Source organism: Rhinolophus sinicus, linkage group LG04, assembly GCF_036562045.2.
Source record: "Rhinolophus sinicus isolate RSC01 linkage group LG04, ASM3656204v1, whole genome shotgun sequence".
Lineage (NCBI taxonomy): Eukaryota > Metazoa > Chordata > Mammalia > Chiroptera > Rhinolophidae > Rhinolophus > Rhinolophus sinicus.
In genome coordinates this window covers 87,424,541-87,437,997 of record NC_133754.1, presented here as the reverse complement: position 1 = coordinate 87,437,997, position 13,457 = coordinate 87,424,541, and the positions used below count along the sequence as shown (strand labels likewise).

The 13,457-nt window shown below is 39.2% G+C and overlaps 1 protein-coding gene across 9 annotated transcripts in view; it reads right to left on the bottom strand.

Moving 5' to 3' along the window:
* The window catches only part of RCBTB1 (RCC1 and BTB domain containing protein 1), a 49,586-nt gene that overhangs the window by 23,189 nt on the left and 12,940 nt on the right, over nucleotides 1–13,457 (bottom strand). For 5 of the 9 annotated variants that reach the window (XR_002138790.2, XM_074329932.1, XM_074329934.1 and 2 more), the window contains exons 2-5: nucleotides 5,933–6,008; nucleotides 5,646–5,815; nucleotides 5,107–5,257; nucleotides 1,782–1,948 (exon numbers count right to left, since the gene is read on the bottom strand). Coding sequence is in view for 7 of the 9 variants with exons in the window: in XM_074329932.1 (XP_074186033.1) it covers nucleotides 1,782–1,948; nucleotides 5,107–5,257; nucleotides 5,646–5,771 (444 nt within the window). In the remaining 2 variants the exon portion in view is untranslated. The remainder of the gene's footprint in view (nucleotides 1–1,781; nucleotides 1,949–5,106; nucleotides 5,258–5,645; nucleotides 5,816–5,932; nucleotides 6,009–13,457) is intronic. The other 4 variants (XR_012495580.1, XM_019748027.2, XM_074329931.1 and 1 more) reach the window with 2 other exon arrangements.

Below are 13,457 nucleotides of genomic sequence, written 5' to 3'. Positions count from 1 at the left end.
CACTTCAAGTTAATTAGCAACTGATTCTATCAAATAGGAATGTGACCAAAGAGAAGAATTAGGGGAGGGGGAATGTTGGCAGTAGAGGAAATAACTTCAACAAAAGGAGAACTTCTAAGGATCCCTCCCACCCCCGTTCACTTGCCAGCAGGAAGTGGTCCTCACTCATCCTGAGCTCTGGCTTCCATAATTCTTTCTTTCCTCTGTCAGCACCTTCTAAGTTACATGTCTGATGCTGCCCGAGGCAACCACAGCAACACCCACTATTGATGTCTTAAAAGAATATGTGCTATAGGTTCATTTCACAGGTACAAAAGGAATAACCTGCAATACTTCCTGAAAGTGGGTTCACAGGAATAGCTTGTATAATAATGCAAATATTTAGCACAATTATCCAAAGTAACAGGCTTAAGGTGAAAAATACCAGGAATCTATACTGTACAAATTAGCAAGTTCTAATGTCAACAATCATTCTTCTGGCACTTCTGAAAAATCCCCGATTCCCTTTCACTGTAGCTGCCTTTTCTGTAAAAGACGCGGACTGCAGTTCCACTAACCAAGAAACAGACTGGGAAGCAGTAGATTCGGGGCACGGAGCCGGTGTACCAGCCCTGGCTCCAGCACACCCCGGCCATGAAACCTTGATCTCCCTGAGTTCCTTTGGTTTCCTCATCCATAACCCACCTTACTTAGAAAAATCGCTGTAACACCACTGAAGGATTTTAACAGGGAACAATACGACCCGATTTGTGTTTTAGAAATCAAAGGAGGTAGAGAATATTGGACAAGTTGACCAATCTAAAAGCTATGGAATAAAAGAGATCATGGCAATAGTCCAGGCAGATGACAAGGCCTGACCTAAGGTTATGGAGATGGAGAGGACCTAATAATAATACGAGATTAGAAGGTAGAAATCAATAGGCTGAGCAACTTTAAGACAAGCATGGAACTTGTGGGGTGAGGTAGTACAGCACCCACTGGAATCAACATTCTAAAGTTATTTTCTATGACATCATTACATTTACTAAAAAACAAAAGACACCTTAAAGGATAGGGTCACTGAAAAAAAGGTACAGAACACTGTCATAGACATCTAACTTGTAGTCTTAGAAAACAGCACAAGACTCAACTGCCTTAAGACTAAAGTCCACTTGCATCAAGAGTGGTCCTGATCACAAAACACAGGTTGTGTTAGAAAAAGAGTGCATTCCCAGAATGTTCTCAGCCACGTACACAGGCTACTATGTTCACACTATACCAAGCACAATATGGTCACTATTTTTTATTAAAGCAAGGCATGTTCACAATAGTCAAAAGGCAGAAACAATCCAAATGTCCATCGACATATGAATAAACAAAATGTGGCATACACATACAATGGAATATTATTCAGCCTTTAAAAAGGAAGGAAATTCTGACACACGCTACCACATGGATAAACTTGAAGATATCACGCTAAGTGAAATACGCAGTCACAACAGGACAAATACTGTAAGATTCAACTCATAGGAGGCACCTAGAATGGTCAAATTCACCGATACAGAAAGTAGAATGGTGGTTGCCAGGGGATGCAGGAGGAGGGAGAGAAGATGTTTAATGGGTGTAGAGTTTTTCAGTTTTGCAAGATGCAAAGAGTTCTGTGGATGAATGGTGGTGGTGATAACAAAACAGTGTGGATGCATTTAATGTCACGGAACTGTACACGTAAAAATGGTTAAGATGGTAAATTTTATGTGTATTTTGCCACATTTGAAAATAAAGAATGAAAGCAAGGCACTTACCTCTCCATCAGCTGCCAGAGCCATTGAATGATGTGAGCCGCAAGCTACTTCGACCACTTGCTTGATCAAGAGATTGGTACAGACTTGGATGGGAGCAATGCCTTGGTTGGTTGTCCCATTCCCAAGCTGGCTATATCCATTGTGACCCCAGGCGTAAACAACTCCATCTATACCAGGTGGCCACACACACAGAGTCAGCTCCAAGAAGAAACGGTAACCCCTGTACTTTCTTCCCCGGACTGTGCACAACTCATTCTCCAACCTTAATTTCTATCACATTGTCCTTCCTCCCTGTAAACTAACCACTGATGAGGGGTGGGGGAAAGAGGCATGGGTAAGAAAATAGGATAGACAGATGCAAAATTGTTACAGAAAGGACTTGGTGCTAATATAGAAAAAACATCGGCTTTGTGGTCAGAAGTCAGCTTACATATGCAAAAATTAGACCTACTAACCAAGGCTGATCTAGCTACTACCACGTCTGAACAGCCGCTACGCCACTAACAGAACCAGTGCAGAGCCCCTGATACAGCTTCACTCGTCACGGTGACCAACTAGCCATTTGGTAGCACCATAACTCCAAATGGACCTATCCCATCCTGGAAGGAGCAGCCAGTCATATTGACAAGAATCAACATATAATCCGGATATTTTAACAGCCTCAAAGAGAAGATACTGAATCCATGAAATGAACAGGAGACTCTAGGAAAGAACATTTAGAGAACAAGAAAGAGAGCTTAGAAATGGAACAGCAGAAATGTTAAAATTTGACATAAGGGTTGTGAGATGAGTTGAAGAAATTTCCCAAGAAGTAGATCCAGAATCTCTAACTTCTAAGAAGAATTCCAGAAATAATAGAGAAAACAAGGGAAATTGTCCATGAAATATTTTAAGAAAACTTTCTAGAAATGAAGGAATTTCCAGATTGAAGGGCCAATAGAATGACCAATATAATAAATTAAAAATTACCCACACCAGAGTATATAACCGTGGTTATTTCAGAACACTAGGAATAAAGAAAAGATCCTTAAAGTTTCCAAAGAGGAAGAAAGTCATATGCAAAACAGCAAAAGTCAGAATGCCATCAGCAACCCTTTAAATTTGAAAGCTGCAATGACTTCAAAATTCTGAGGAAACAATTTCCAATTAGGAATTCTAAGCCCCAACAAACCACTGATCAATTGCAAGAGTAAAATAAAAACATTTTAAGACAAGGTCTCAAAGATTTCTCTCACACCCCCTTCTTTGGAAAGCTACTAGAGAATGTGTGTCACCCAAATGACGGTATAAGCCAAGAAGGATTATAGGACACAAAGAATAGGGGATCCAGAGAGGAGAAAGGTGAGGGGACTTCCAAGGGTAACGGTGAAATGAAGTTCTAGGCTGACAGACTTAGAGTGACCAGTCCCAGCTGACGCGGGTCAGAGGGCTCGAGATGACCTGATGCACGCAGATGGACGGAGAGGCAACACTGCTCTGTAGAAGGGTTTGGGCACATGTTAGTGATACATGTATAGAAAAGGAGGTAAATGAACCCCAGGAAAACAAACAGTTGTACAAGAAAGGAGGTGGCTCGGCTCTAAATAATACTTACAGAGTCCTAATAATGTCAACGTTGAATATTGATTTCACCAAAATGGCGAGTCACTATATTGAAAGGATAAAGGGGAGGGAAGGTAGGGAAGAGCACTAAATTTTGTCTGCCATTATAAAAAGTCAAAGGCTAATATCTAAATTTTAATATTTAGAAATAGTAGTATAAGCATGCAAATTTAAAAATACGAGATTAAATATCAGAAGAAACATCTGAAAAAATTAAAAGTGGTTCTTTCTGAAATATAGTTTCTAAGAGTGAGGAGGGGGAAGATGAAGTATTTTTTACTGAAGGCCATAAACTATTTGATGGTTTAAAGTGTTAAATTGCTTTAAACTATATGTTGTAAAACATAAACAATACACATAAATATATATATTTACATATATATCTATATATAGATATATATTAACATATTTACATATACATATATATGATACATAATGTACATGTTTAATGTATATTGTGTAAAATGTATTATAAAAACCAAAACTGAATTAAAAACAAAAAGAAAAATATTTCCACAAGAAAATCAGTTTTTTATATTTATATTTTTGTTTTATGTTTATTTGTATCTTAATTGTAACATTCAACATAGTTAAAACTGTATGATCTGGATGCCAAAAATAATTCCAAAAGAAGAAAACCAAAAATTTGAATGTATATGTTTTAGTATGTTTTCTCTAAAAAACTGCCTCAGTAATTTACGGCGAGAAGTCTACGACTAGTTAAAATTGGTATGTATTAGGAAAAAATAAAATCATTAGGTCACAATGGATGACAAGCTGAACCAGTCAGCAAAGCTGTAATGGCTTGAAAAAAAGCCAGTGTGAGGCCAGAAGGCATGATTACATAACACGGAAGTGAGATAATCACCTCATTATGCTCAACACCAGTTACACTTTTACTGGACAAGCACGCTCAGATCTGGATCTCACAGCTTCAGAAAGACGCAGACAGCTTGGAGTGGATTCAGATATGAGTTGGAAACAATCAAAAAGCTCACTACTAGGAGCTATGGCAACATCAAAGGAAGTCCCTGGTCTGGAGACAGAAAGGCAGGGGAGCAAACTGTCTCCCAAATGCCACTCTACAGAATCACCCAATAAAAAGCTGAGACCTCTGCGAGAGAGCGAGAGCAAGAGCTAATGTACCTTAAAATATAAAGGGAAGGACTCAGGTTATAAATAACAGATTTGCAGAGGGCTGTGGTTGCACACAGTGGAGATAAATGGCCAGAGGCAAATGCATAGTCTCCGTCAGTGATCCTGTGGAGGCCAAGAGAAAAAGGACAGGAATCTGTCCCACATTCTTTCCATTCGGTACCCACAGGAATGCCAGCGAATAAACCAAGATTTCTTGAATTCAAGGTTCAGGAACTACACAAAGACTGCAAAACTAGTTTTAACTGTTTATAAAAAAGTAAAACCTAAAAGTTGCTTGTTACCACAAATCCACTGAAAAATTAGGCTGGAAGGACTACTTGGTTTGCTATACCTAATCTTTCACAACTTTAAATAAGTAGCCTAAAACCTCAGAAGTTTGTTTAATTTATAAGTCATCTTATGGCTATTCCAGAGTTAGCCTGGCGTGTTTAACGTTCACCCCCAAAGAAATAAAGCAACAAAACCATTAGAAATGAATTATTTGATCCAACCCTACCTCCCCTTAGCTTGGAATTAACTGCTCGGTTTCCCCCAAATTGAAAAGGTGGACTTGTTCCCTCTTTACCTTCGGTGCTGAGAAGAACATGTGGTCCACTCCCATAACTAAGACTTTTTATCTTCTTTCCACATAAGGCTTCTAGCTTTTTGGGTACAAGTGTACTCTGGTTATCTCCAGTTCCTAGACAGTTACTATAGTTCAATCCAAATACAAAGACCTGGAAAACAAACAGTTCTGAGTTGTTTGGCCTAAAGTTACACAAAGGCTCCCTTATTCGCTCTGAAAATAAGACACACTCAAGTTCAGTTTGACAGCTCAGTGAGTAGGAAGAGATGAAAAAGGTTGTTAAGAAAAATTCAACCTCTGATGGTATTATTTAAGTTTTAGAATACTTGTTATACTACCAAACCCAAAGAGTAGTAGGGTGTGAAGTGGTGTTAAATCAAGAAAATTGAAAGAAAAGACAAATTAGATAAAAGACACAGTCTTCTTGAACTTCAGGTTCTCTTATCCCCCACCTTTCCTGGGCCTTCAAATTGCACACTTCAAAACTCAATCCCAAAATAACCCTTACAATTAAACTCCAGGTTTTGAAAGATTCTTACCTCGTCATTGTCAGTAACGTACAATGCTTCATTGGCTGACGTGCCAAAGACACATGCTTTCCGAATAGATGCAATTTCCTGAGGTGAGAGCAAAGTGAAGATTGGCCACTTTCCTACATCCACCATGACTCTGGCTTCAAGAAATTCCTATAAATAAGCTGACATGTCTGCTGTAACAAAGAAAAAGGATTCCAAGAAAATAATTAAATAACCACTAAACTAACTTAAAAACAAGGACACTGTTAATAACAGAAAACAAAAAGCTAATTCCAGAATAAATGACCCACCTTTGGTTAGGCAGATATCTCACTTTCCCCAGGAATGTGTCTAATCTTTCCTCCACCTTCAGACCTGGGCCTTTTCCTGTAATGGAAGGAAAACTTGCTAGAACCAGTTGCTTGTCTTGCGCACTTACAAGCCAGTGCTTATCTGTTACATGCATGCTTATGTGCAAGCAGACAGCAGATATGGAAGGAAGAAGACATGCGAACTAGATGAAATCAGATGCCTCATCAGGTATTTTTCCCCCAAGTATTGAGATAAAGTTAAAGGCTGTAATACTAGTTTGTCTAAGATAGCTAATTCTCAACTAGGAGGGAGGGTGGGATGGAGGGAGGGAGGAGAGAAAGTTACAAAAATCAGAATCCTTATCTCTACTTTCCCACTCTTCCACTACCATCACCAGAATGCAATGAAAGACCCCCAACCCCTGTAGAAAATCACCGCCACGCCAAGCCACTGTTTAACAATGGGAATGGGACACCCGTCAGTCTAGAGTGGCAAAAATATTAAGCAGCACTAGCCTACGATTTACTGGGTGAAACCATAAAATAAAATATTATATTCTGGTCCTCACTTATATGACCACATTTTATACATTTACACAGATATTTTATTTCATACTAAGAAACGTTATATGAACAAAAAGGTAAGACAATTCACCCTAATTTTGCTGTTAAGAGTTGATGACTATAGCCTTCATGCAAGTAGCAACTGGCTTAAATGGTACCCAATAAAAAGTAGGGAGATGTATAAATTCCCATAAAACTCTAAACTTGATCTGTTTAAAGAGTTTTACATGAAGAATCCTAGTCATAGCTCCAATTCTTCTAAAGTCAAAAAGTATTTCTAGAAATTCCAGGGGGCTGCACAAGCATAAAACCATATTGTGCCAAATGAATTTTCATTCTGGCTCTGACCTCTGCAAACTGAAATAGAGCCAAACAGCTGATAAATACAACCAGGGCTTCCTAATGAGGTAAAGATCTCCTGAAGCTCCTTCCTACTCATCCTTGACACAGACCTCTAAAAATAGCAAAGAAAGGCAAGCTCAAGACCAAGGTCTTTTTCTGGCTCCAGCACCCACCACAGCACCTCTAAAGTGATCCTCAGAGCTTGAGCATACTTAGCCAGGCCTCAGTTTCCACCATCCAGGAAGATTTTCCCCATCGGCACCAATTTGGATGCCCCAAGTATCACACCACATAATCAATAAGCTTTAAACACCATCAGGACAGGCTGTTCCCTGTCACTGCACAGCCAGACTCCTGGAATAACATCTGAATGTTCCGAAAATTGTGCATGCATGGGTGTGTATGTGTGCGCACACACATCTGCATATGTGTGTGTGTGTATTGGTGGGAACAGGTAAAGGATTTGGGGGAGGGTAAAAACTAACACATAAACATGTTAAAACATATTTGTTTCAAATGGTATAAAAGGGTACAGAAAAGTAAGTCTCCTTACCCTCTCTTCTAGACCCTCTCCACAAAGGCAACCACTGTTCGTAGCTTTAATTCCTTCCAGAGATAGTGTATACTTACATAAGCATCATATGTATATGCGTGCGGAAGCTTTCCTCTCCAACTGAACAGCGCACCTTGGAATTATTCTATATTAGAACATGTAGACCTACTTCACTTCTTTTCAATGCTACTACAGAGCATTCTACTACATTGAGTTAACAATTTACCTGTTTCCACTTAGAGACATTTAAGTCACTTCTGGTCTTTTGCTAATACAAACAATACTGCAATTATTGTTTGCTTATATTATTGTATATACATGGCTTTTTGTGTACATACATTTCTAAGATAAACTCCTAAAAATGGAATTTCCAGGTCAAAGTCCAATAGCTATTTTACCTTTAATAACTATTTCAAATTGTCCTCTACTGAAGTAGTACCAATGCAGAAAATAATCATCAATGTATGGCAGCAGCTGTGTAGCCACAACCTTACTACAAGGATATTACCGTGGGTTCTCAGTTTTGTTTAAACTTGAATTTTCTTATGATGAGTGAGCTTGGGCATCATTTTTAGAAGTAATCACAATAACAGCAACAATAACAAATAACACTTCATAAGCACTATGCACCAAGCATTGTTCTAAATATTTTACATTTACTATTTCATTTAATCCTCACTTTACAGACAAGGAAACAGGCAAAAAGATATTAAGAATGTTCTGAAGGATATCTGGTTTCCCTCTGGGAAGACTGGTTATGGCAGCAGCTTCTAGAGCCTTATTCCACTAGCTTTTAAGTTGCCCCTGACAACATGTGCACATGGGAGACTGCGTTTCTCAGACCACCTGCAACTGAAAATGTCATGTGATTATTAGCCTCTGTCCATCACGAAATAACTTTCAGTCAAGATGGTGGCGTAGGTAAATGCTGTGCTTGCCTCCTCCCATGATCACATCAAAATTACAACTAAATTATAGAACAATCACCCTGGAGAACCATCTGAAGTCCAGCTGAATGAACTCCTATAACTAAGGATATAAAGAAGAAGACACAGTCTAAGAGGAGCGGTGAGACAAGAAACAGGCTGGTTCCACATACATGTGTAGTGACTGAAAATCAGGAGGAACATCTCAGTGCAAAGGACCCCCTGAGGAGTGAGGGGTCCCAGCCCCACACTAGGCGCCCCAGCCCAGAGCACCAGTGCTGGAAAGAGAAGTCCCCACAGCATCTGGCTGTGAAAATCAGTGAGGATTCTGGCCAGGTGAGACGGAGGGCTGCTGGAAGCCCAGGTGTCCTCTACAGGGTCCAAGCACAGACCCACTATCTCACAAACACTTGCCCTAAGTTCCAGCGAAGTAACAGCAGCTTGAAAGGTACCAGGGACATATGGAGAGAAACTGAACTGTGTGGCTTCAGAGCGAAGGCTGGAGGGGCAGCCAGGGAGAAAATGAATTGTGTGGCTTCGGGGCAAGTGCTAGAGGGGCAACCACAATTGTTCATGTGTTGAGCCCTCCTCCCACACAGCCAGCAGGTGCAGGTGGGCACCAAATGTGAATCTGCATCAACCTAGTGAACACCTCGCCCTACTTTGGTGACCCCGACGCCCTGACACACCCAACTCAAGACCATTAAGCCTCTTTCAGTGGCCGTTCATCACAGGCAGTCAGCCTCAGACCGAACTGCAGAATTTCTTAAAAATTCTCAAAGGTCCACAGACGCCACACAGGCAGTGGCTATCCTTGATGTACCCTGGGCCCTTGCTGAGTGGCCCCAGACCTAGCACTGATGCTAAATCTGAATCTGCATAAACCTCATGAACATCATTTGCCCCACCTTGGTGCCTCCCCGTAACCCCGCACCACCCAACTTGCACACCGCCTCAGCCTCTTTCAGCAGCCTCTTTCCTCATAGGTAGCTGGCTACAGCCAGTGCTGTAGACTTTCCTAAAAACTTTAAAAGGTCTGCAGGCCCCAGGCAATCCACAGTTGGCCTCGGCATGCGCTGTGCCTCTTGCTGAGAGGCCCCAGGCCCAGCACTGGTAGCAGCCTGCCTTGGTTCATTGCGTGGCCTCTCCCACACGCCTCCAGGAGTAGCATAGGCAGCGACCAACCATGAATCACTTTGTAGCTCCTACCAGGTTGCTCTGGGCAGGGTAACGCAGCAGCTGCACCAGAGCCCCTCCCAAGAGGTTGCAGAACGAATATACCCAGTGGCCAGCTTCAGACCACAACAGAACACTACTCAATTAGCTCCATAAAAGGCACACACAAAGGGTGGTCTCAGCAGGCACCTGAGCCCCACTGGGGCAAATTCTGCTCTGTGGGGTCAGTCCCTGAACAGCAGCTTGTCCACTGTAGTTGTGGCCAGTCCTCACAGCCAGTCAGCCTAAGGGTCAACACTACCTACAGGTGTGCCAACAGCAACCAAGGCTCTACTAAAACGGGAGGGCACACACAACTCACACAAGGGACACTCCTGGAGCACCCAGCTCAAGTGACCAGGAAGACTGTGCCACTGGGCCCCACAGGACCTACTACATAAGGCCAACTTACTGAGACTGGAAGACATAGCAGATCTACCTAATACATAGAAACAAATACAGAGAGGTACTCAAAATGAGGAGACAAACATGTTCCAAATGAGAGAACAAAACTCCAGAAAAAGAACTAAACAAAAGGGAGGCAAGCAATCTACCAGATACAGAGTTCAAAACACTGGTTGTAAGGATGCTCAATGAACTTAGTGGAAGAATAAATGAACTCAGTGAGAACTTCAACAAGGAGATAGTAAACATAAAAACGGACACAGAAACCATTAAAAAGAACCAGTCAGAAATGAAGAATACACTGGAAGGAATCAAGAGCAGACCAGGTGAAGCAGAGGACTGAATTAATAATTTAAAAAAGGAGGTAGTGGAAAACAACCAATCAGAGCAGTAAGAAAAAAAAGAGCATAGTTTAAGTGACTTCTGGAACAACAGCAAGGGTAACAACATTGACATCATATAGGTACCAGAAGGAGAACAGACAGAGCAAGGGACTGAAAATCTATTTGGAAAAATAATGTCTTAAAACATCCTTAACTTGGGGCAGGAAATAGACATACAAGTCCAGGAAGTGCACAGAGTCCCCAACAAGATGAACCTAAAGATGCTCACATGAAGACACATCAAAATTAAAATGCCAAAGGTTAAAAACAAAGAGAGAATGTTAAAAGTAGTGAAAGAAAAGCAGTTAACTACAAGGGAGCTCCCATAAGACTGTCAGCTGATTATTTCTCATCAGAAATATTCCAGGCTAGAACGGATTGCCATGTAATATTCAAAGTTATGAAAAACAAGGACCTACAACCAAGACTACCCAGGAAGGTTATCATTTAGAATTGAAAGAGAGATAAAGAGCTTCCACAACAAGAAAAAGCTGAAGGAGTTCATCACTACCAAATCAGTATTACAAGAAATGTTAAAGGGACTTCTTTAAGAAGAGAAGAAAGATCATAAATATGAATACTAAAATGGCAATAACTACACACCTATCAATAATCACTGTAAATGTAAATACATTAAATGCTCCAATCAAAAGACATATTGTAGGTGAATGAAGAACAAAACAAGACCCATATATATGCTATCTAGAAGAGACCCACTTCAGATAAAAAGACATACACAGACTGAAAGTAAAGGGATGGAAAAAGATATTTCATGCAAATGGAAACAAAAAAATCTGGGGTAGCAATACTTATACCAGACAAAATAGACTTTAAAACAAAGGTTACAACAACAGACAAAAAAGTACATTTCATAATGATAAAGGCATCAATCCAAAAAGAGGATACAACCCTTATAAACATTTACACCACCCAATGTAGGAGCACTGAACTATATAAAGCAAATATTGACGGACATAAAGGGAGAGATCAACACAATAGTCATTATAGGGAATTTTAACACTGCCATTGACATCAATGGATAGATCATTCAGACAGAAGATCAACAAGGAAACAGCGGCCTCAAATAACAAATTGCAGCACATGGACTTAATTGATATTTTTAGGACATTTCACCCCAAAACAGCAGAACACATTTTTCTCAAGTGTACACAGAACATATTCCAGGATAGACCGCATATTAGGCCATAAGAAAAAGTCTCAATAAATACAAGAAGACTGAAACCATATCTAGCATCTTCTCCAGTAACAATGGTATGAAATTAGAAACCACTTACAAGAAAAAAACTGAAAAACACACTGACATGAAATCTAAATAACAAGCTATTAAACAATGAATGGATTAACAATAAGATCAAAGAAGAAATAAAAAAATACCTTGAGATAAATGAAAATGAAAACACAATTATCCCAAATCTATAAGACACAGCCAAAGCAGTTCTAACAGGGAAATTCATAGCAATACAGACAGCCCTACTTCAAAAAAAAAACACACAAACAAACAAAAAAAAAACAAGAAAAACCTCAAATAATCTAACCTTACACCTAAAGGACTAGAAACAGAAAAACAAAGCCCAAACAGAGTAGAAGGAAGAAAATAATAAAGATGAAAGCAGAAATAAATGAAATAGTCTAAAAAAATACAAAAGATCAATGAAACTAAGAAGTGTTCTTTGAAAAGATAAATAAAATTGATAAATCTTTAACAAGACTCATCAGGAAGACACAGTAAATAAAATCATAAAAGAAAGCAGAGACAACTGACATCCCAGAAATACAACGGATAATAAGAAAATACTAATAACCATTACATGCAACAAACAGGACAGTCTGAAAGAAATGGATAAATTTCTACAAACATACAATTTTCCAAAACTGAGTCAAGAAGAAAACAGAAAATCTGAACAGACCAATAACTACAAATGAAATTGATTCGGTAATCAAAGGACTCCCAACAAACAAGTCTTGCAGTGGATGGCTTCACAGGTAAATTTTGGTAAAGTTTACCAAACATTCAAAGAAGAATTAACAGCTATCCTTCACAAACTATACCAAAAAACTCAGAGGAAAGGCTCTCAAGCTAATTTCATGAAGCCAGCACTACCATGATTCCAAAACCAGAAAAAGATATCACAAAAAAGAAAATTATAGGCCAATATCCCTAATGAAAATAAATACAAAAATATTCAACTAATATTAGCAAACTGAATTCAGCAATACATTAAAAAGATCATACGCCATGATCAAGTGTAATTTATTCCTGGGATACAAGGTTGTTCAACTATCCACAAATCAATTAATGTGATATACCACATAAACAAAATGAAGGATAAAAAAATCATATGACCTAAACAAACAAACAAAACAGAAACAAACGTATAGATACAGAGAACATTTTGATAGCTGCCAGATAGGAGAGGGGTAGGGGGGTGAGTGAAAAGGGGGAAGGGATTAAGAATTACAAATTGGTTGTTACACAGTAGGGTGTAGATTATTAGCATAAGGAATATAGTCAATAATATTGTAATATTGTATGGTATCAGATGGGTACTAGACTTATTGGGGTGATAGGTGGGAGGGGTTTGGGGAGCAGGGTGAAAAAAGTGAGGGGATTAAGAAGTACAAATTAGTAGTTACAAAACAGTCATGGGGATGTAAAGTAAAGCATAGGGAATATAATCAATAATATGGTAATAATTATGCATAGTGCTAGGTGGGTACTAGACTAGTCAAGGGGATCACTTCTTAAGTTATACAAATGCCTAACCACTGTGCTGTATACCTGAAATAAATATAAAATAATATTGAATGTCAACTGTAATTGAAAATTTTTTAAAAAGGGGGAAAGGTGAAGGGGAATAAGAGTTTCAAATTTCCAGGTATAAAACAAATAAATCATGGGGATGTAATGAACAGCCTAGGGAATATAGTCAATAATATTGTGATAGCACGGTACAGTGTCAAATGGTTGCTGGACTTATCATGATGATCATTTGTTTGGGCATATAAATGTTGAATAACTATAGTATATACCTGCAATTAATATAATATTGTATGTTAGCTATATTTCAATGTAGAATCTAAAAATCTTTTTTAAAATCATATGGTCTGACCTCACA